This window comes from Tetrao urogallus, assembly GCF_951394365.1.
Source record: "Tetrao urogallus genome assembly, chromosome: 7".
Taxonomy (NCBI): Eukaryota; Metazoa; Chordata; class Aves; order Galliformes; family Phasianidae; genus Tetrao; species Tetrao urogallus.
The window spans coordinates 30,052,206-30,076,696 of NC_136820.1; the positions used below are offsets into that span (position 1 = coordinate 30,052,206).

The following is a 24,491-nucleotide window of genomic DNA, read 5'->3' on the forward strand; positions in this document are numbered from 1 at the left end:
TTGTGGCTAAAGCAGAGCTGATCACACACCAATGCTTTGGCGTTTGCAAAGTGTCAGGGTTTCTTTTTTCCCCCCAGTCCACCCCTACCAGCAAACAGGCTGAGGCTGTGCAAGGAGGTGGAAAGAAAGAAGCTGGGACAGTAGGTGCAAACCAATTCAAGGGACAGTCCATGCCATACAACATCACACTCAGCAATAAAACCTGAGAGGAATGTGTTTTGGTGGGAATTGGCCACTACACAGATTGCTTCTGGAAAGTGGTGACTGCATCACCCTTTTCCTTTTTTTTTTTTTTTTTTTTTTCCCCCCCCTCCCTCCTGCTTCCTTCACTTACTAACCTGTCATAATCTTGACCCATAGGTTTTCTCACTTGTGCTGTTCCCATTTTCTCCCTCGTGCACTGCAGGATGGGAAGCAAGTAAGTGAGCAGTGCTCAAGTGCTGGCTGGGTTCAAATCACCACGCTCACTCCATCACAACTACAGAACATTGGCAACTTACAAAAAAGCATACAAAAGAAGTGTTCACAGAGGCTGATGTTCCTTCTTAAAAGTAGGTGCATACACATCTAGTCACATTCTACATTCATTTCAAGAATTACCTTCTGCTAATTTTGTTAACTGAAGTAATTTCTTTTTTCAAAATCAGTGATTTTCACAACTGCACTTAATTACTCAAAAAGAAATAAGCTCCCCTCATTAAGCCCTTAGACAACAGTTTAGTAGTTTTGAAGACCGTTTCCCAAAGGGATAACAAGAAAACTGCTCTCATGTTATGGTGGTACATAAGAATGTGCCTGCTGTAGTTCCACCTACCTCAGTACCAACATCAGTTATTTCTGCTGTGTGAAGCTATGCTCCCTTACTGCCTTCTATTTTTTATAAAAACAGATACAATAAAGGAAAATCTTTATTTAGGAACACAGGAAGAATGGTTTAGGTGGGAGTAGATGCTGAATTTAAGTACTTGATTGTGACTGCTAACCGTCTAAATTGGGTAACAGAAGACAGCTTTAAGAGGAAGAAAGTTAATGCTTCAAACATGTTAATATAATCAGCACACGTTTCTACAACAAACCATTTATAAGAAAAACAGTTCTATATGGATAATATATGGATAAAAGATAGAGACATGTATTTCATGAAATCTCCACCCACACCTAAGTTTTATAACCGGTGGGAGGAGGTGGGGAACCATCTTCGGAAATAAAAGAGAACCTCAAAGAGCAAATGAAAAAAAGCAACAAAGGAAACCACCATAAACCTACAATCTTTCTGTATTTTGGAGCTACATGTCCGAAGGAAGGTGCACAGCTTTATTCATTCTCAAATCTGCTGTATGGATTATCAGATTCCTGGAGAAGACCTGCAAAACAAAAACAAAACTGCATTTATCATTTCTTTTATCATGAATGCTTTATCATAAGCATTGCTTAGGCTTGTGTTAGTGATCTCACTACAACTGATACTATGTACGTAATGAAACTAAAAGGAATTTTTGTCTTGTGAGAGACAGTGTATCACCCAGACACTCAAGTAAAATAATGAAAGTGCTACTAAGCCCTTAATTCTCAGACTATGCTCATCAATGGGTATTTCATGGTTTAACAGAGAAAATATTTCTACAAGAAAAGTCCCGTGGAGAACACATTTCTCATTTGTGAGGTACTGTCCACAGAATGCATCTGAAAGAGACAGGTCTACAAAACCTAAGTACAGGGCTGGCTCAGGAAGAGCAGATTCAGATGAGTCAGTTTATAAATTCAAGTTACACAATCACCACCCTTTCAGATGTACGATACTGCTATTTTGTCTTAACTCTGCTTCAAATCTGCACAATCATTTGTCACTTCCAGCCATTTAGGGCATTTCTGCAACAGGACAACAATCTCTAGGAACAAATGAAGATCATCCCTGCATTCAATAAAACCACCAGGGACCAAAACCAAAACAAGAGCACCACTTAATCCAAGTGGCAGCATGTTTCCATCACAAAGACTCCTGATGTTTTAACCAGAACACTGTCAGAAAACACTGAAGCTACCCAATTATACCGAGTGACTGGATTTGCTTATCATCTTCTTGAAAGGTTAGTTGAGCAATCACTGTTCCATACAGCAATTATTTCAAAAGGATTTTAAACCACACACCAGATCTGAGCTAGGCAGAAGCACATACTGAAAATAAAGAGTCCTGTAAGAGTCGAGAGGCTGATCTGAAGTTGTGAAAAGACAGAGCAACTGCCAATCTCTTTTATACCAGTGTTTTTATACTGCTGCCTGGCAAGCCAGGACTCTCTTCTCTAGCTCATTTACTTGTGATACAGAGAGAGAAGACAGCTAAGCCAAACAGTCCCAATTCACAAATATTCACACTCACAACAGTAGATGAGACTACACTAGTCATCAGCCAGTCATCTAGGCACTCCTCATACATCTTTTATTCAAAAGTACCGAAGGCAGACTATACTTGACTGCCTTGTTGCTTTTCTTTCAAACTAACAGCACATTTTACGATGCCAAGCAAGCAGTGTGTCTGATTATTGTATCTAACTGCACCTGAGTACTTGATAGGGAAGTGCAGTATTAAGGAACATGCACAAAAATTCTTATGATTATTCAAATTGCAAGGATTTCAAGCAGACCATTTCTAAGAAGTTAAAACCAGCCCTCATATCTAACAGCTGTTTCTTGTCTAACAATGGGTCAGTCACCTTTATAAAGCTTCAATCAGGTAGAAAGAAAACCTAGTTACCTGACAGAGTACCTTGTATTGAAGGCACTGCCCCTTCCTATAATTATTCAGAGAAAGGGGCCTTTTAGGCATTTGTGCAGGAATTAATGGTATTTTGAAACCCCCAATTTTTTTTTCTAATCTTTAAACTTGTAGAAGGCAGTGCCACTCATTAGCCAAGGTGCCAAATGTGAGAATAATCTTCCATAAAGTGGCAGAAGGTGCTGCTAGATGCCCTGACAAATAATGATAACCTTAATTTTGAGCTTAGCTACTTAAAGGCCTCATAAACAGACAAAACGACAAAGATAATCAAAGAAGCAACTGGTTGAGTTACCTTGACCAGTAAGTGTCTTTGACCTGTTACAGCTACAAAACACATACCAAAAAGAAGTAACTATCTCCCTGAAAAAGGACAAATATGCGCGCGCGCGCACACACACACACACACACACCTATAGCTCTGCTGATTTTACTTAGTTTGTGTATCTTTCTGTACATAGTCTGGTAAGCTTTTGTGTCTTTCCTATAATTCAATCTAAACAAATACCTTCCAATGTATGAAGTGCCAAGTAACACAGTAAAACCACAGAAACGTTCTCTTACAGCTCAAACAGCAGAGATTCAATGAAGTGGTGTTCCACATCCAGTACTGCCAATTTCCAGTTAATCAGGGGAAGATACACTTCATATATCATTTTCAAGAGGACAGCCTTATTTGCCTTCCCCCAACCTGCTCAGCCAAGAGCCATTTCACACTAGTCCTGACAGTTCAAGTGAATGAGTCATTTTTGTTTGCTACTGCAAATGCATTTCTTTGTAGTGCTTCCTTTAATATTACTAAACTGACAAGCTTGATGATGAGCAGATACATTTTCCACATTTTAAGTTAACTTCAAGTTCTCTGATCTGTTTTATTTGTACAGTATTGGAATTGCTCAGGCTTTAAGAACTATGGATGACTCCCAGGAAAGAAGGTACAAGCCTGTCCTCTGAATGAGGATAATCACAGCAGTTATAACATTCAATAAACTTTGGAGCTCAATCTTGCTCTCAAATATGCATCCAGGCTTAAAGTTTCTTCAATCTTCAGTATTTTAAGTACATCACTAAATTGTTAAGTGAGAAAAGAGAGAGAGCAACTCATCACTTGCATTAATTCTTACCAAAGATGTTGTCTTAGGTCTCAGTAAGTGGACAAAAGGGGAGACATGAAAAAAGCAGCATGACAGAAAGCTAATGTCAGCTGCCACAGCTGCTCTTAGCCACCATATTTAAAGAGGAGCTGCAAGCCTATGCTAATTGGATAGCATGCCCAGAGCAAATGGAGCTCACAGACTGCCTTGAACCAGACATGAAGGCTGTTTCACTTGGCAAAGGAGCAACTACCCAACTTGTAATTTATGCTCACAGGTTCAAAGCAGCTACACGCTCGCAGACTGAAGAGTTTTGTTTGCAATAAAGTCCCTTAAACATTACTGTAAACTTAAATACTGCTGTGCAGGACAATTAGAAGAAACGTGAGAATCTTACTTTTATTCATCTTCATTACCAGATTACTATTTGACCTACTTACCAGTATTTAAGTAGGACTAGGAAATTTGAAAGGCATATAGTCAAACATCTTTCCTTAGTTTGTATGAAATAAAGCCTCCCACTACATATATAACAACAAGGCAGTTGCAGAAATTTAATAAGTCTTCCCAGCATGTTCATTTATACTATATACCATGCTAACTGTGCAATATCTCACCCTCGTCACAACCAGCATTGCTGGAAAACAGAATCAAAAGAAATACTTACAAGACATTGTACACACCTCATTTCCTCTTTGACATTCAAATGAACAACCCTACTCTTAACATACAAGCTAAGCAGCTTCAAGTGTACAGCATTACAAGTTTCACTGTTATACATCCAGAACGCTAAAGAAGGTCAATATGAAGTATGCATACCAAATAGGAGAACATTTGATGAGACAAACTACTGAATATAAAAATCAATGTGCCACATCAAATAGAAGGATTGCTAAATTGGCTATCAAAACCTTTGCAGTACTGAAGTGGTTTGGAAGTCCAAAACCTTGAAAAGCAATCACTTTGTAAAAATAACAGATACAGAATCCTTCCACTAATACCAGGCAAAATCCTGAAAAAAAATAAAGCAGCTTCTTACTAATGAAATACTGAACATACAATAGCAGCAAATTCAGCAGCAATTAAGTTGTAGTTCCTTTGTGTGTTACGCAAGCTGCAGAGTACTCTGAATTCTACTTTAAAATTTTCTAAGAGTCAACATATAATTTGTGTAATCACACTGCATTCACATATGTGAGCAAATGAGAAATACTATCAAATTTTGCCACAAAGAAAGAATTCAAAGTGTGTATTCCTGGTTGCTAAAGCTCTCTATAGCTTCCAAAGCTCCCAAAGGACTGTGGCTAGAGTGACACCTGCAATGCATTATAAATGTGTAATTACCATTTAAATGGGGTAATGAAAGCTGGTGGATGAAATAGGAAAAGGCATTCCCTTAAAGCCAACCAAATACTGAAATTTCAGGCATGATCGTCTTAATCTAGAGTCAGGTTAACAAAGTCATTGTCATTCTGCCACTCACCCATGCCTACTTAACTGAGAATCATCTCTGCAGTGAATAAGAGCGTAAAATAATCTAGCGTCTCTGTAATTATTTGCAGCAATTTTTATTAGATTATGTTTAATATGCTAACATATGTATTTGCTTGACAGCTAAAAATGAAGACAGAAGATTAAAGGTTATAGCTGGACTTACTGCGTTGTCTCACTGACTTATTTTGACAGCCACGCGTCTGCATGTTATCAGAATACAAGCTGTATAGATCAGCAATGATCTAGGAATTTCAGAAGTTGGATGTTTTGTCTTTCACCTTTCTTCAGTTACCCGCCTCCTTTCAGTATGTCCCAATGATTCATATAAGAGTTCAGTTTTCCTTTAGGGCAAACAATGAATGATTGAAATACAGGCCTCAAACATATCCGGTAACACAAATTAATCTCTGACTCCACAATAAAGCAAACCAGTCAACAAATAAACCTTACATAAAAAATTTTCTACTCAAATCTGACAGTTAAATCAATCTTTTGTGGGTAAACTGCATTGCAAAGTCTAACTACATGAAGGAACGGACATTCTTGATGCTTTGTGACAAAATACACCTTCCACTAACAAAGACTGCATGAACGTGATCCCAAATACGTTACTGACAGTCCAGCTTCAGCTGAGGGGCAAAATGACACTAACTCTCAGGATAGCTACAAGCAAGGTTTTGAATTTGGTATATGTATCCCAGAGGCACTGAATCACAGCTGTATTCTTCAGAAAACTCATGTACTCCAAGCAAGATTCAACCACGCATTCCTGAAGTTAAGCACTGAGAGAGAAGCTAATCTTCACAAAGATGACCATCTTTTGGCCTTCCAGAGACAATCAAACTAAATATCACAACCAGAATAACTGAACACAGCTATTTGAAATCTCACTTAACCCCAGTGCAGTGCTTTGATATGCTAACTGCTATTCCAAAGTCAAATCCTAAGGTTGTTGGTTACTTTAAAAAAAAAAAAAATGTTGAAAAAGATTCAGACCTATTGAAACTGATGCCATCTGCCAACCACAGTTCAGTCACCCTACAAAACACTACAGGACTGAAGTTCATGACTGACGTCTAACAAGAATTCTTCTCTCAACAACATTCTTCAGCTTAAGCTTCACATTGATTTTTTTCTCTGTTCCAGCAGAATAGTGTACTTCCCAGGGAGAGATTTTCCCATACAGACCAAAGGTGTTATTTCTGCATCAGCCAGAGGACACATTGCATTGTGGACTCGTGGCATTGCCAGAGTCTGCCAATCACTTTAAGAGGAGGATAAATTAACAGTTTTGAGTGACTCTTCAGACCCCTCGAATCACCTTCTCTGACATTACAGGAATTTGCATAATAAGTGCAGGGTAGTTTTAGCATATCTGTCTCTGAACACACAGTACTATTAACCCAATGAACAAGTCAAATGAAAACTGAAAGGACTGACAGGCCTAGATAATAGAAGTCTCCTATATGATGCACCAGGTCTCACAGCCTTGCAGTATGCATCTCCTACCGGATCACCATTCCACTTAACAAGAAACAAGCCACAATAATTTGAATCACAGTTGTCTTTTTTTTTTTTTTTTTTTTTAAAGTTTGATTTAAAAAGCTGATTTTCTAGCCAGTCTGCCCTCCTTCAATAACCACAGGTCTAGATCCGCTAGCAAATTTCAGCCAGATTGTTTTGTTGAATTCAAGAACTTAAAAAATAAAAACACAACAGCACTGTTAGGAAGATGCAGAAAGAATTTCTTACAATGTATTTAAACACCTACCCTAAGCAAACAACCCATTCAGCACATCTGCTCTCACCCAATTGGAGAATTTGCACCAGAAGAGAACAAGAACATAAACAGCAATGAGATCAGGTGTTCAGGTGGCAGAAGACACAAGAGTAGGAAATCAGGTTTGATTAGTTCTGCTGCTCACAAAGCAGCATGCTTCCACTGTGAATTTTAAAAATAATCAGGAGAAGGGAAAAAATAAATTTAGATACTGAATATATCACATACCATACTTCTTACGTATTTCATCATGCTTCTGTTTTCTTTCATGTTTCCTGCAACAGTGCAACAGATAAAGGCATCAGAAGAACATTCAGACTATTTTAAGCTGTAAGCAAAATATGATAATTTGTTAAAAACATACATTTTTAAAAAGTATTTGTCAGTTATGTTTCTTAAAGACACTATAAGTTCTCACTAACCACTTCATCACTAAAAATACATTTGCAAGCACAACGAATCAATCTTTTTCCTATATATAAGTGACGTACCCAGATGTATGTACATAATACACATAAGAATCAAGGAGCAATACTAGAAGACTCCCTAAGGCTTTCCAGCTAGGAATATAAATATAAAATTTAGCTGTGAAGACAGCATGCTTCAGAATCATGAATCAATATAATATTTTCATGAAGACAAAAGGTGCTGTATTATTGCTTTATTTAAGCAGCACAGCAAGTGTGAGAACTAGCAGTTTCTATGATTTAACACTGTATTGAAGCAGAGAAAACACTAAAATATTGCAATATTGTATAAAAAAAAAAAAAAGCATCTAGTTACGTTGTCTAAGTTTTCAAGACAGTATAACACTACCAAACTTTAGCCATTTCCAGAAACCAAATACCTAATCAGTTAATTTCTTCTCTCTCACCCCTCTCTCCCTTACAAAGGTATGGAGGGAAAAACGGAAGGAAGATATTAGACACCAGCTGTCAACCACCCTCACTGCCCGCCACTGTGCAGTAGCAACATTTTTAAGATACCTACTTGTGTTTCTACTTAACAATGTAACAGTGTTTAACAGTGTTTAACATTTATAGTTCTGAATTTAGATACTAACATATTCCCAGTCAATAGAAGATCATGTTTTCTCAGTAGCTTATTGGTCAAAAAAGACTATTAATGTACTTTAGAGTTTGCTACTAGCAATCCCTTCTCATTCAGGACTCACAGGAAACAAGTAATAGGCAGGGAGAGGTGTTCTGGCCTGCTCTCAGCTTTTTTCCACAACCCTACCAAGCTCTCTCTGGGTACTAAACAAGTACATGGGTTCAGAACACATAAAATACCCCAGGGCTGCTGTTATGTTTTGTTCTGCAATGGGAACAGTGTACCTGTTCCATAGACAGTCCTGACACAAGCCAGGAAAGAGAGTTGCTGCTCCAAGACTGCAGCAATCATTCTGGCAGGGCAGCCTGCTTCCAGCAATCCTTGTCCCCAGGCTTAGTTCAGGAATTAGCTCTGCCTTGTAAATTATCCAACACCACTTCCTCTGCGTGCACAGCAAAGTATGCATTCTTGAAGCATCAGATTTCCTGAAGATTAACCATATTAATAATTTGAAGATGACATACAGATCACAGTAGAGACGTTATGGTATACAGCTATCCCGTGTCCCTGGTCATGAGCCATTGCTTTAGAATAAATACACATTAAGTGTTCATTTCACTGAATATAGCATATATGTGGCCTAAATAAGTTTAGCACAACAGGACACATGGTTTTGACATACAACAAAATGCTCACATTCCTCACAGGATTCTCTGAGAGGATTCCCTTTTAGTAGAAAACCACTTTTCTCTCTGTTGTTCTTCATCTCAGCTTCATCAGTCCCAATTTTCAAAAAACTCAAATGAATAGAATAACAGTGGAAGGGTGAATAACAAGCATAGCAACACATCATCTACATATTGCTGACACTGGAATTTCTGACTACTAGCAGTACTATTTTGTAGAGGTCAAATCTTGATGTTAGACAGGGTGACAAGGAATGAATGAGGGACACAGCTTGTCAAGGTTCTTGATGAAAAACTGGGATCCATATTAGTACATCAAAAGATATGTGTTAGTCTTATCAAATCATCCCAAGCAGTTTGCTATCTGAAGAACATTTCATAACAACTCTGCAGGTATTCATAATATCAGAAAAGTTATCTTAGAGGATCTCTCATCATGTCTTTTTAGAAGCTTGTTCATAACAGTCAAAGCACAATGACCATCACACAACTATGTGAGGTTTTCCCTAAAGAAAAAAAGCAGCAAAAAGTAACAAAAATCATAATGCAAACAATGTAAAGTGGTGTACTTCCCCCCCCCCCCAAAAAAAATCAAAAGAATATCAACAAAAAGAATGAAAAAAAGACATACAGATTTTTTTATATGCATTCTATTTTTTTTTTTCTAGTGAGCTTGAGAAATCATAGTGTCCTGAACTTTAAAACATCTGTAGTTTGATTGTTCATTGTATTTCCCAAGAAAGCACAATTATCAGATAGTATTGGAGGAAGCTTCTCAACAGCTGAATGTAACAGTCTGCCAATAAGCAAATGCTGACATAACTGTTTGTAGCAAGGTGGATTTGGATATCTGTACTCCGTCAGGTTGATTCAGTAAGTAATAGAAAATAACAAGAAAATAACAATAGTTGGCTACCTGTGAATAAATACTTCCTGGGATGTTTCACTTGGTGAAAGCCTTTTTAGAGGGCAGGAAACTATCAATGACTTATAGGAAAGTCTGTGAGAACTAAGTCTGCAGATTGACACAACTGTTTCAAACTGAGACAAAAGATGATAAGATAGAAGAAGGATATGAATATAATGGAAAATCCCCTTAACGGAACATACAGAGAAGCATATGACTAGCACAGAAGTCCATCACTTACTACAATAAATAGTTAACCTAGTCACCACTGCTAGATCAGCTGTCAGGATTTGTCTTAAGAACATGCACCCTTTTATAACAAGACTCAGATTAACAAATTCATGAGTGTCAAGCTGGAGTAACTGCACAGCTGTGGCAACATGCTCCACACTAAGGTGTCAACACGTGGAGTATTCCCATATGAGAAACTTAATGCCTTCATTCAAAAGCTCCCCAATGGGTCTTACCTGGAAGTAAACCTTTCCTTCCTGCAGTCCCTACTCATACTAGCAGTGAATCTAAGCTCAAGAGAAAATGGCAGGCAATGGCCAGGCAGTGAAGGCGCCCACTTGGTATCTTACTGGTAAGACCAAAGAAGGAACTATGATTGAAAGAGTACATAGTGCAGGTAGGTATCATGTAGTATCATGGCCTTACCTATAAAATCTGTTTATCTAAAAAATACTGAACAACTAGTCACTGGAGAACTAAGGTATAAAAGCCTCCATCCTGAAAAATGCTTCTCTCACTGAGCAACACTGTATCAAGGCTGACTCTTGGTAGCACTATTAGCCTTACACTTCTTTCAACACAGTGCAGTTTTCATAGAAATAGAAATGTGGGATTGTATAAAATAACACCTGAATGAAAGTTTCCTACCTCTAAGCAGAAGTTCTGATATTTACCTATCATCTTGTCTACCTTTCTTTTAAAAGAAAGCAAACAAATTATTAAATGACTTCAAAAAGAGGTTTTCACCCCTGAAACCCAGTCTCAATGAGGCGTTAACTTGTGCCACAGACAGGCATCAGTCCAGAGTAGAGACTAGGGCAAGACTTCAGACACAACCCTCCCATTTGCTCTCAGCTGGCACAGAGAGCTCAGGGTATTTACTACAGTGATCATCAACCTATCAGAGGTTACAGAAATGCTAGCTCCTAATTCAGTCTGTAAATCTCACATTGAGCATAGTTCTTTACAAGTATGACACTGTCAAGGAAACTTCACAGTATCTCTATCAGAGTCTTTGTTAAGCATTCTATGTATTCCTTAGAAAGGCAGAATACTCCCATGTTACTGCAGGCGTGTAGCTATACATCAACCTGCCATGACTTACCTCTGAAGAGACTGCAGTCTTCGTTCCTCTCTCTTTCTAGCTAGCTGTTCTTCTTCTTCATCTGGTCTACTAGAAGGCGTATGAGGAAGAAAAATCAACTTCAGTGCTAAACAATCCGTGTTAAGTCATTTATGCTATGTAAAATTTAATTGAATTGCTGAATAATGGAAAAGTTTGTAGAATTACCCTTTAACATTTTATTACACCCGTATGATTTGTTCATTGTAGTAACATGCCAGGACAATTTAAAGCCTCAGACAGGTCACAGGCCATTCCAGAAACAGGGATCCTACTTGCTATTTCCTCTGTGTGTCGCACCCCATTTAGAGTAAGCCAACTGCACACATACGTGCACAGTTAAGTTCATCGCTGCTCCTTGAAAGAAGACTGATGGATCATAAGCTTTTGGTGTCAGGACAATTTATCTTTCCCAACAACCATTACTATCCAATCTCAAGTTGCCCTCAGGAAAGCTGTCTGAATGAACTGTCTCATCAGCTGTCTGCCTTGTTACAGAGTAAGCAAGGACTTACCTGAGTGTATCAGCTGTGTGAATTTGGGAAATGCTGAGTCTACAAGGTACATCTGAGCTGTGTGCACAGATACACTCTACTGAATGCACATACTGAAACTGCATAACACAGTAAGAGTTGCAGCATACAGCCTTTTTCTGCCATTAGGAAAAGCTTTGTGGCTTGCTTTGAGAAAGCTCAGCTTCCCTTATTCATCAGCTATATCATATGAGAACTGTAAGTCTCCAAAACATATGCTAAACAATATTTGTTTGTTAATTGTTTGACTGAATTAAACTACAATTCTTCAGGACTAGTAATGGACACTCGCCATACTCTTCTAGAAGCTGATCATTTTTCAGAACCAAACGTACTACCTGGAGATGGAATGTTATTAATACCTGCAATGCTAACACATCTGCTAATAGTGAAACAGTTACAATGCCATACATCTGCAGCAACCAATACACAAGTTAAGCAAGAGTGACATCCAGTGGTTAATTAGAGCATGTCTAATGTTTTAACATGAAAAAGGAGGTCAGAACTAGTAATCTGAACTCGATTTTCCCACCTGTTCCATCGATCTATCCACGTTTGAATGCATAAGATGTTTAAACGCAATCCACCAATTCAAAACCCACATTGTGTTTAATGTACAAATTTTCCAGCCCCTGCATTTTTGTTACCATTTAAAGTTAGAAAGTCTAATAATATGGAAAACAGCAGGAAAACAGTAGAAAACAGCAGGTTCTCTTTATTAGAAAACTATGCTAGATCCTTTTGTCTGATTAATTAATTCCCCATATTTGCACACCCAAGAAGACTAGAACCTTCTATTCACAGGTATCCTTCTGTAAAACTACCTTACTGGAGACCCTGATACCTTCTTGATTGTCTCACCTCACATGGGTCTTGCAAAATAGAAAGCCACCAAATCAATGAAAGGATGGTATAGGGTTCAGAGAATGTATTTATTCCCTATAACTAAAAAAGCATCAACTTCTGATTTCTGGACATTGCCAAGAAATTAAGTTTTCCATCAAATTCAGGGAGTTTGAAATGAACAATCACTTTTTTTTAGGGGGAGGGGTGGATAACCTGAAGTATCCACCTTAAGATAACCGTAAGATGAAAGTTTATTTTAGTACAGTTTCATGAATAATTGCATCTCAAGTACGTGGAATAAAACTCAAAGTCCAAGCACATAGTAAAAATAACAAAATGCAACAATATCCTAAAAGCCAAAGGATTTCTGTTGTAGGGATGGAGTCTGATGCTGCCTTCTAAAACATTATATAACTGTATAGTTGTGAACTCTCAGAAGGAACACTGATGCTTCTGAAAACCCAATAAATCAACAAAACAGACCACATACTACACTTCTGCAAGTTTTCATTTTTCCAATTTATACCTAGCTTTTTTGATGGAAAAGGAGTCCTTGAATCTCAGAAGTAGAGGGCAAAAGAATTCCTGTTGAGAATGAGTGGGTTTAAAGCTACGAATATCTCAGACTGCAGTGTAATAATACATTCTGAATCTTCCTGAAATAAGCCGGACCCCACTTTGACAAGACCTTTAAATCCTCTAAGTGTCAAAAGATTAAGCTTGACACCTTCGGAGTAGTAACATAAGATGACTCTCAACTAACCCTCCATTTTTAGAATGAAATGTTACAGCAGTGATTGACGACTCAGCTACTAAAACTGAAGTCTGACACAAATCTCTTTTTTCACAGGAATCAAGCTCTATTTGTTTGCATGTCAGCCACAGGAGCCCACACAGTTCTTCTGCAGAAGAAGCTGACAGATCTTACATAAAATCTAAAGCAGTTTTATGCAGTCCTCAGGGCTTATCAGCACAGGGCTATGGAGCTAGCAATTTTTGTAGTGGGATGGATTTGCACTAGGACAGACCAATCTGCCAGCAGAGCAGGTACATGCGTCTTCAAGGAAAAGAGAAAAGAATTACTTTTTTTTCCCCCCTTGTGAAAGCCACAGATGTATAATTTGTCTCTGGATTGAAGGACAGCACTAAACAATGCTCAAGTGCCTAAATTCTAACAAAATCAAACAAGGACGATGAATTACACCTACCTGAAATAGTACAGAAATCATTTCAGATCAAGAAATGAGGGCCCACGTTTCATTCACAAGAGAAATCCCAAAGCTGGAACTGGAACCCAGAAACCTAAACCTCTAAAATTCACCGATAGTAAGGAGAATAATGCGATGCCCCAATAAACACGGCCTTCCAGGTGTTTCACAAGGAAATAACCACTAATCACTTCAGATGACAGCACTGAGTTTTTGAGTTTGCCAGCTGCTCATCAACTAATACCCCCTCCTTCAAAAGGACATTAGCCAATTAAAGTAGTACAAAAAAAAGTCAATATGCATTCAAATTGGAAGACTCTTAGTATGTTGGCATGCAAAAGGTTGGGGTTTTTGTTTTGTTTCTGGTGCATCAGCAGGTAGGGAAGACCAGCAGCCAAAGTCAGTGAAGAAAACAAACACACATACTTACCTCTTGAAACGTTTTCTGCAGTAACAGCAGTAACAGCAACAGACTGCTATGGACACCAGAACGATTCCAGCTACTACAGCTATGGCAATAATTAAAGCCTCAAAGTTTACTGAAAAACATGAATATATTTAATTTGTTAAACTCCAGCATTAACATTTATCTTCCTGATAGTTCCCTCTCATTCCCAAGCCTTTTTTCAGCTCCATGCACAAAAAAAAAAACCTTAATCTAATCAGAACTCCACATCACATTAGAATTTTGCTATTATGCATTATCTACACCGAGGAGAATGTATATTTTTTTTAACACATTCAAAACTGTTACAACTCATTCTGTAATACTTTATTATACCTATCTTCCAGTGCAGTTGCACAGGTCTGTCCTCCCAATAACTACTTCAGTCACTGTACTGTGACCAAAAAGCAGCTACGTAGATGCAGCAGAGTATGTACATTATGGGCACCAGCAGTTGATAACGTATTAATATTTTATTCCATAAAAAACAGTAACTGGAAGCTGGTCATTTGTTTTTGAATACTGAGAGCTGCAATATTCACCTTTCTTTTCAGCAAAACTGAGCCAATGCCCGTCTCTTCAATTTATTTGCAAAAAGAAAAATTAAGATGACCGTGCTCACAGATTAATTGAGTTTCCTACTAAATCTGAAGTGGAGAGCCTCAATAAGAATAGATCACAGAAGCACAGAACTGTAGGGGTTGGAAGGGACCTGAGGAGATCATCAAATCCAACACCCCTGCTAAAACAGGTACCAGCAACAGGTCACATAGGTAGGCATCCAGATGGTATCGACCACAAGGTACTGCTGCATAGAATTCATAAAAAGATCTCTGAAGCAAAACACATCTTTTTCTGACTTTTTAATTTTTTTTTTAAACTTCTACCACTTTTGCCAGGAATGTGCTCCATTACAATGTTTTAATTCTGTCTTTAAGCTTCATCCAGTCCAGAAACACAAACCACACAAGCTAGAAATCCTTCCTCCTTTAAAAAAACCAACAACCTACCTGTCAAAAGCACCCTTAGTATCAGTAAAACCCTTAATGACTACTTTGCAAAAAGATGCAGTACAAGTGTCTTTCCCTACTGGGCCTAGCTGGGATGGAGTTAACTTTCTTCACAGCAGCCCGTACAGTGCTGTATTTTTATTCAGAATTTTGGCTCAAATAGTTCTGATAACACACCAGCTTTTTGCTATTGCTGAACAGGTCTTGCTGAACATCAAGGCTGCTTTTTGTCTGAGTCTGCTAGGAGTGTGCAGAGACTGGGAGGGAGCACTGCCAGGACACCTGTCCTGAACTGACCAAAGGGATATCCCACATTCCAACCACAACCACTGCCCTTCCCCATCCTGCCACAACCCTCCCAGTAAATTATCAGGGAAAAGCTGCAGTAAGTGGCAGCCTCACTTCAGACTGAGCATAGCTGTAGATGCATCCCTACCGCAGAAGTAGAATTAGTACCTACTCCAGCAAACTCCCCATCGAGCATTTGAGAGTGAACACGACGAAGATGGCGGAAGAATGCTTCTTACAGGATAATCAATACAAGTGTTGTTGGTGAAACACCAAAGGCACTGTGCAAAACAAACAAAAAAATTATTGATCTTCAGAAAACAATTTATAACAATTAATTACAGAGCAATTTATAATCAAGTGCTCCTCTCCACAGACAAAAGTACGATACAGTATTACATACTGATAGCATCTTGTAGTATGGAACCTACAGAAGTTCTGGCACAATTCCAAAGTAAGCCTAATTTGAATTTTGTACTTTGAGATAAATATTTATACAGGTCTGAAGTCATTTTGGCAACACACTAAGGTACTCAGTACACTTGAATAAAAAGGCTTTGTGTTTATATTTACCAAAATTAACAATTGACCCAATAAATCAAGTAAATAGAACGGAGAATCACATGAAGAGATGACTCTCTTAAGACATCAAGCAATATCTACACATTATCTCATGACAAATTTCTCAGTTTTTAAGGGTAATTTTATAGTAATAAGTACTCATTTTGAGTTAGCTGAGTTTCTGGATTCAAAAGTTCTAACCCAAACTCTTACACATTATTCCTTACAAAACAGTACGTTTACAATGAACTGCAACAGCGTATCCATTACAATAGCAGGATTCAGAACTTCTCGATAGAAATAAGAGAAAATAGGTACTCATCAACTCAGAAGACTAACTATACTTACTACAAAGATCAGATTATTTTGAATTATAACTCTATTTAAATGAATCAAATGACTACATTTTAGAGTTTGATTTTTACCTATTCACTAGAAGTTTAATTGTTACTTTTATCTGCTGCTATTACCTACACAATCATCAACTTGCAACTTCTTCAACTAAAGCAATTTACCTAATTCCAGCAATCCTTTGCTTTCATATAGCTCAAATGCTGATAGCTTTACTTATAGCCTTTTTCTTCTTTAAATGTACGTGTGAATTGTCTGAATTCATTCGAAATTCACTTCTTCAAGGTTAACAGCTATGCTATTTCATTTGAATCATCCATCATTCTGTCATGGGCACAAGACTGGTCTCCATCATTGGTTTGACAGCTTCTGAGAATAATGTATCTGTAACTGCTACAGTGCCTTCAGAGCACATAGACATCTGAAGGACTTTTTCCTCCCACAAGGTGAACACGCAGCTCTCAGGTTAATAAGGTGGTGCTCATGTGCCAGTTTTGGTCCTCCCAGGCAGCAGCCACATGCCTATTTGAAGTGACAGTCACACCACTGGTAGTAATGAACATTTAATCTTCAGTGACCCATATTTCCTGTTTCCTACTTTGCATTTTTGGAGATGAAGAGTTCTTTACACAATGCCAGGTTTATGACAACAAATACAGTCCACCAGCCCACAACCAATGGCTACATCTATACAAAGCAATTAATTTTTTTTTTAATTCAGAAATACATAAGTGCATAAAACAAACATCAAACAGATAAGTTTGGATATTTCTCAATTTTCCCTTGTGCAAGTTTCACAGTAACTTATGTAATTGCAGGACTCCTGAAACAATTCTTCCCAGTGACAGGCTAGAACTGGAAACGCTCTCTCACACCACAGGGGCAGACAGACTTGGGTATTACCTTTTGAGTAAAGGACACCGAATCAAATTCCACTGATTTAAACGTCTTCATTACTACAGTCTCACTGGAAATCAAAACACTTTGCTACAGTGACCCAGCCTGGCAGTGGAGAGGCCAACACATCTGAACATCTACAAAGCACCAATCCAGTCTGCTTCAGTTGAAGGCACTGCACAGAACATCTCTAGAAAAAGGTATTTCTAGCTTTCTTCATTCATAGCTAGCTCTCATTGTCTGGATACAAGAAATGCAAGGCATTTTATCCACCTATGAGTCATTTTATCCAGCTCTCTTATAAGGTAGAAATACAACCAATGCTGCTCACAAACTGAGGGCAAGAATCAAAACCAGGAGCAGCAACTTGCTTGGTTGCATTGTGGAAGCACCCAGAACCCACAGCAGTGTGCAGACCACATTCTACTCAGTCAGTGCCCTCCAGCCAAGGCAGAGAAATACCCTCAGCAACTGACCAGAGCAGGGCACCCGGAGATGGAAAGTACAGCATGACAGTCAGAGGGAAGAAGGACACCAAGTGCCTACATCTACCAACTCAAAACCAGCCTACAACTCACTGATCCGGATCTCCTCCTATTAAAGGTAGTTTAACCAGGTTCATCATTCCTAGAAAAAGAGAACAAAAAAAAACCAAACAACCAAACAGCCAAGTGAACAACGCACAACTCAGCTTAATAGGAAGTGGAGAAGCATCAAGTTCCCAGTAAAAAAATAAAATAAAGATACTTAAAATCTTACCGAAACATTTTTCAAACATTCTTCACAGGACCTCTGGGAAAACTCTGAACATGCTAGAGAAGAAAAAAAACACCACCACATGTATCACATTTATGTGTATTCAATAACATCAAATGTTTAAAGTGATACTTAGAGATTTTTCCCTCATACACACTACTAGGTACAAGCAAAAATTTTGATTAAGAAAGGGATGATATTGTTACAAAAATGTAATGCTACTCTAGGAACTGGAAAAACAGTTTTGTTCTGCTTTATACACTTCTCTGGGCTGCCCAACTTAGAAGATCCACCCACCAGTTACGTGTTCCCCTCAACAGTAGAGAGCAGAATGCAACTTCTCTCAAGCTAAGGAACACGCAGCCCCCCAGTCCACCTGAAAACAGCACTAAGTGTACAGGCACATAGAAAAAGAAAAAAGCAACTCTGAAGTTCCCAAATTCAAACAGATGTTTTCAAGGCACTATGATAATAACTTCATCAGGGAAAAAAAATTGTCAGGCACAGCACTACTACTAACAGTAATACATTTTTAGTTATTCATCAATCACTTCTTCTATACTGACATGAAATAAGCATTAAGCATTTAACATAAAATGAAGAACTGCTTTTACATAGCATGCCTTGTTTACCAAGAAGCAGAAGCAGCATTTGATAAGCAGAATCATTCTTACTGAACTGTTTTACCAAGAAGCAGGATTTGATAAGCAGTACCATTTTTACTGAGCATAACACACCTTGCACAGAGCTAGCTACAGTATCAAGACTGTATTCTCACAGGGAAATAGATAAAAACTACTACTGTTTACACTCAATTTTCTTTTTTTAATGACTAGAATTCTGTCAGCACGTACAGGAATTGCAGCACCTTAATTACACGTATGACCTCACCTACTAGGGAGTGCACTCACGGACCTGTGTAACAACAGAGATAAAGCACACAGGCTCTTCCTTCACAAAATACAGGTACAATGAAACGCACAGACAATTTAAAAAAGCCTTTGTTTAAAAACATTGTTCCACCTCCCTACTATGCAGAAAAGCAGCATATACAAAGGGCTGTTTTTTTTACTATTACTATTTTTTCCAAGGAAGACAAGGCTCTGAAACACTAAGAACTGCACTGTAGCCTTCAGCTCAGTGATCCTTTCAGGAGGAAGCTCCTACTATTCCACTAAAAAACAAAACAGTACAACTGCTCAGATAGTCAGAAACCTGCTCAAACTTACGTTATTCATGGATAGTTTGCATTAATTTGTTTTCTATCTACATCCTTCCCACCTGACATAGTTAGAAAAAGTACTCTTATTGTCCTTCAGGTTTCCTTTTATTCCAGTAATCAAGCCTTGTAGAACATCCCTCTTATAGGGACACCGGCAAGCAGAAAAACTTTGCAGCCCTGTTTTGTGCACATCCAACTCTGCAGAACTTCCACAACAGCAGCACAGCATGCCATGTCCTCCAGCCACAGACTGCCCACTGAACGGCCTTCTTGCTCTTCATGAGACCAGCACTCTGATAACTGAGTCACCTGACAGTCAGCAAGGCCTTATGTTTTACCAACTACTTTGCTTTAGGATTAAAATAAGACTACAAAGCTACTGATATGACATAGCAATCCAGCCTTTCTTCTTAACTTAATCTTATTTCTACCACTTGTTCCTTAAAGGTCACTGAATCTTTTCACAGCACACTTTGTGCCATGAACAACCTCCTAAAATCACATGAATAAAAACATACAAAAAGGGCAGCAAAGTTCCTTGGAAAGACAACTCAATCCAGTTACTGTCTCAAAGTTCTTTGGTTTGGTTTATGCTTCTATTAGAAAAAGACTGATTAACAGGCAGCTGTTAGCAAGTTCCTTCCTAACTGCTGAGAAGCTATTGAGAAACAGGCAGCTCCCTTCCCTCTGCTGTCCCAGGTCTCATCAAGTCAGATGTTTTTTCTCAGTCACAAATCCTACCATAAAATAAACCATAAAATAAAGTCATCAAATGGGACTTTAAAAGCAGGTGCCACGGACTGCATAGGATACGCGAATTTAATGCAGACTATCCCAACGTTTCTGCTCACACCACTCAAATACCAGCAAGCACTTCACCAAGCCTTCCCAAAGCGGCTATAATATAACCGACCCCAAGGCAACGAGCGGGATGGCACAGCACGCAGCCCGCTTCCCAGGCTATTTCCTCGTTATGAGCGAAGAAACGGGCGGCATGCTCCCCAGCCAACAGCCCCCCAGACTCCATCCCCTGGGGCCGCCCAGCGCGCTCCGTGCCTCGGGGCCGCCCCGCCCCACCTGCGGCGAAGGAGGACGTGGGGGCGAGGGCACCCGCCCCTCCCCAGGGCGCTTCCGAACGGCGCGCGGTGGCTCGGGGCGAGCTTCGCGCCGCGCGCAGTTCCCGCAGACCTTCGGCCGCCGCCTCCTCCTTACCGTGCGCCGGTGCCGGCGGAGTCGCGGTGGCGTGGAGCGCCTCGGCCATCCCGGCGCCGCTCCAAAGCAGCACCAGGCCCAGCAGCGCCCGCAGCTGCCGCGCGCCCATCGCCCCGCGCAGGCTCAGCTGGTGTGTAGGGCGGGCGCTGCGCCTGCTCCGTGCGGGCCGTGCTGAAGGCGCCCCACAGCTGTGCGTTTGGGTTGTGGCAGGGCGTGCGTCCTGTAGCTGAGCTTTGTGAGCTTCTCTATCACCTGGCTCCGGAAAGGGAGGCTCGATAGTGGGCAGTAGGTCAAGTGACAAATGCAGGTTCCTTAGTGCTGAATGATTGCTTCGCTTAGGAAACGAACGGTCAGGGAAGTACAGAATGGCAGGGGTTGAAAGGGACCCCGAGGTCCTTGAGTCCAACAGCCTGATAAAAGCAGGTTCCTACAGTAGGACCCCCAGGAAAGCACCCAGACGTGTCCTGAATATCTCCAGAAAGAGAGGGAAAACACCACCTATTTCTGTTCCAGTGCTCTGTTACCCCCACAGGTGGAACTTCCTGTGCCCATTAGCTCTTGTTCTGCCACCGGGCACCACTGAAAACAGCCTAGTCCCATCCGTTTGACTCCCAGCCTTTAGATGTTTATAAGCATTGATAAGATTCCCCATTAAGTCTTCTCCAGGCTGAACAGCCCCAGGTCTCTCAGCCTTTCCTCATACAGGAGATGCTTCAGGCCCTTAATCATCTTTGTCACTCCCTCCAAGAGTGGCTCTGACCATCACAGGCAGCAGTGATGCCCATTGCTTCTGACCCTCTTTCACATACTAGGTGGCATTTAGAGCACTTTTGTCAGTCGTGTCATTGTGAAATCAAATTTGTGAGTGTAGGGAGAGCAGCTCTTTGCTGTCTGAGTCATTGAAAGTGCACTTGAGCCTTTGGGAGAAGTAAGATGAATGTTCTTCACAGAGTTTGACTTTGCCACCCCCTTTGTCTTCAGACATCTGTTACACCTTACTGTGGAAACTAATCTCCCCGAAATCCCCCGCAGTAAGAGATGAGAAAAACATTCAGAGGGAAACTGGCTAACTGCTAGTAACTTGGGTGACTTAGGGAACGAATCTTGTCCCTCGTTTCTAAGATGGGCTGTTGGCCTTCGAAGCTGACATATGTCACACCAGGATGGCTTTGTGAGAGATCTGGCAGTTTCAGTTTGGAAAGTGCCCTCACCTTAAATGACATTTCAACCCATATATTGAAGAGTTACTTACATTTCACATAGCCTATGTCATCTTTGGATTTCTGCCCACAGCACTTGCATTTCTGCTTCTCTGTTTTCAGAGAGTGTTCGAAAACCAAAGTCAAAGTGTGGGTGAAAGCACCATATGCAAACCAAGGTGTTTTTACTTCAATTTAATGTATGACAACAATGATTCACAAGTTCTCCAGCCTTCTTGAGTTGGCTGAAGATCAAATTTTGCCATGTGTTAAGGTTCATAAATCTTTATGCTCTGAAACACTTTTTTTTCATGTTTCCATTTCTTAAGTCACTAGAAACATGCTCTTAGAATAGCAGATGCATGACAAGCATTATCAAAGGTACAAAACTGCTTGCATAAATAGAAGTAATTCAATAAACTGCAGTTAATGAGTCATATGACAGAGATGTAGAAAGTCGTGACACAGAAAAACTGAAGAGAAAGCGGTTGTCTTTTCTAATACAAGACCTAGAGTGTAGTGAACAAAATTATCAAGTAGAAAATGGAAAACAAAAATCCTCAGAATAAAATAAGGTGCTTGAAATCCAGCTACACTGTGAAACTGTCATCAGATGTTAAGGACACTGAAGTTTAGATCAATCTGAAAAGATCTTCTAGGTTTTGGTTTTTTTCTTTTTTCTTCTCCGAGAACATGTCTGCTCACAGGTATTGAATACTGAGATATCACCTCTAGTTCGGCAAGTCTCTGAACCACACTGCCAGAAGCCATGTGTGGTTGCCAAGGAAGATGCATTATTTGTTTTCCTTGATCTGACATTCTTCCTTGGGCATCTGATGTTAACTGCAGTTTCAGGCTAGATGCTGAGCTAAAAGTGCCCTTGCAATGACTCTATATAGCTGTTTTCATTCCTTTTCTTTACTTTTTTTCCCAAACTTCTGTTATATTCCATATATTTTTTTATTAAATGCACTGAATTATGTTTGAGGCAGGGTGGAAGTCCTCTAGCTATTTTTTTGAATATTGGTGTCAGATAGTTTTAAGCATGCAGTGAAGAATGACTTCTCATAAGACAGCTCAAGCCAGAGCTTATAATTTTCCCTTGAAATGCTTCTAACGTGGTAATTCCAAAGGAAGTGTCTCTCAGCTGCAGCAAAGAGTTATGGGAGAAGAGGAAATAAAAGAATTTGCTGAGGGCTCTTTGAAGCATGGCTATATCCATCTTCTCTGCTCTATCCTTTTGGGGGACAAAAGCATTAATATAATTTATGAACAGCTTCAGTAATTCTCTCACATAGTAATGAATTAGCTTTTTCTTGATTAGGTAAGCACTCCCTTGGCAGACATAGATTCCCAGAAAATGGAGCGTAGAAGACATGAGAAAGTGTTCTAACAAGCACCTGGGTTTGGAACAACCAGCATGTATTAAAATTAGAAATAAAATCTCAAAAATAAACAGAATTTGTTTTCCTATCATAGTTCCCATATTCATCTAAATGATAGCAATAACTTTTCTGCCAGCTCCACAGACTCTGCCTGGGAGTTTGAACCAGGTTTGTATAAATGCTGTTTTAGCAGCAGCTGCTCCAGCCAGGGCCCCTTTTTGTCATCTCTGCTCCAGTTCCTCTTGCGTTAGAACAGCTGAATGCGCCATTCACTCAGTAGCTGAACAAAGGACTGATTTGGCTGTTTTTAGATGGTTTATTTTTCATTGTTACTGCTGATAACAATCTCAGAAGTGATATAGCAGTTACAAAGTCTGTGTATGTTCAGTTGATAGCCTTAATGACAGTATTACTGCACCACCCTGAGTCTTCCCAGCTTGTCCTATTACAATGTATATAAGTAATTTAGCTGATAGATTCTGTAAGCAATTAGAACATCACTCTCTTTGTCTATTTTCTTCGCATTTTTGGTCTTATAAATGTATGCTTTGGTAAGAGGTATCTGAGCAAGAAGGGAAAGCTCCACAAGTTATTTCTCAAGGGCAAACAGGAAAGGATTTTGAAGGTGAAAATCTTCCTTGTCTCAATCAAATAACCACCATTCCATAAGAAATCTTCATTGAAACAAAGCTTGTAGAGATACTAATAGTTAGAAGTAATAAATATAAGCAGATGGGCTTCAGTCCTGCAGATACATATTTCATCAGCTATTTTCAGATCAAACAATGCAGAATAGGGACTAATTGATATACTTGAGGTTTTGCAATTTTACTATAAATACAATGACCCAACTGAACTTTCAGGCAAACTCTGTGATTAAACTCTCTATTAAAGAGTCTTAATAAATCCAGATGTGATTATCTGAAAGCTACCAAATAAAATAAGCCATTCCCCTCAACTGATGTGGGCCCCTGCTGTCAGGGGACTAAGATTTGCACCCACAGTGCAAAAAGAGAGCCTAGAGGTATTTTTAAGATCAGTTCAGTATCTTTGCTAAGGGCAGTGGTATGTTAAAAGCTGATTTTAATTTGCTTTTCATTACACAATACTCATGTGATCACACACTTAATGTTTAGGGAATAAATATACTTTTTAGAGAGTATCTCCATAATGACTTCATTCTCTTGTGGCTATAACAGAGAGAGAAAAACTTCAGTCTTGCCAAAAAAGGCATATGGCAAAATTCTTTGCCCCCTGACTCCTGCAGATCACATTACATACAAAGTTTTTATGGCAGAGGAATGGTTGTGAATATCAGTGCTAAGTGCACTATTTGGCAGGATGGTTAGTAGTACTAAATTGTAATCTAATTGAATTATATTCTGCTGCTAGGTTTATGGTAATATTACTGCACCCAAAATGGCAGGCCATGTGCTT

General features: G+C 39.4%; 1 protein-coding gene across 1 annotated transcript; it reads right to left on the reverse strand.

The window, feature by feature from the left end:
* Positions 1 to 1,314: 1,314 nt before the first annotated feature.
* Positions 1,315 to 20,579, reverse strand: PTTG1IP (PTTG1 interacting protein; the record flags this gene model as incomplete). Its single annotated transcript, XM_079538385.1, has 7 exons — positions 1,315 to 1,364; positions 7,370 to 7,416; positions 11,124 to 11,192; positions 14,159 to 14,267; positions 15,644 to 15,752; positions 18,040 to 18,092; positions 20,471 to 20,579. The coding sequence occupies 7 exons, from the start codon at positions 20,577 to 20,579 to the stop codon at positions 1,315 to 1,317; spliced, it is 546 nt and encodes a 181-aa protein (XP_079394511.1).
* Between the last annotated feature and the right edge of the window lie 3,912 nt (positions 20,580 to 24,491).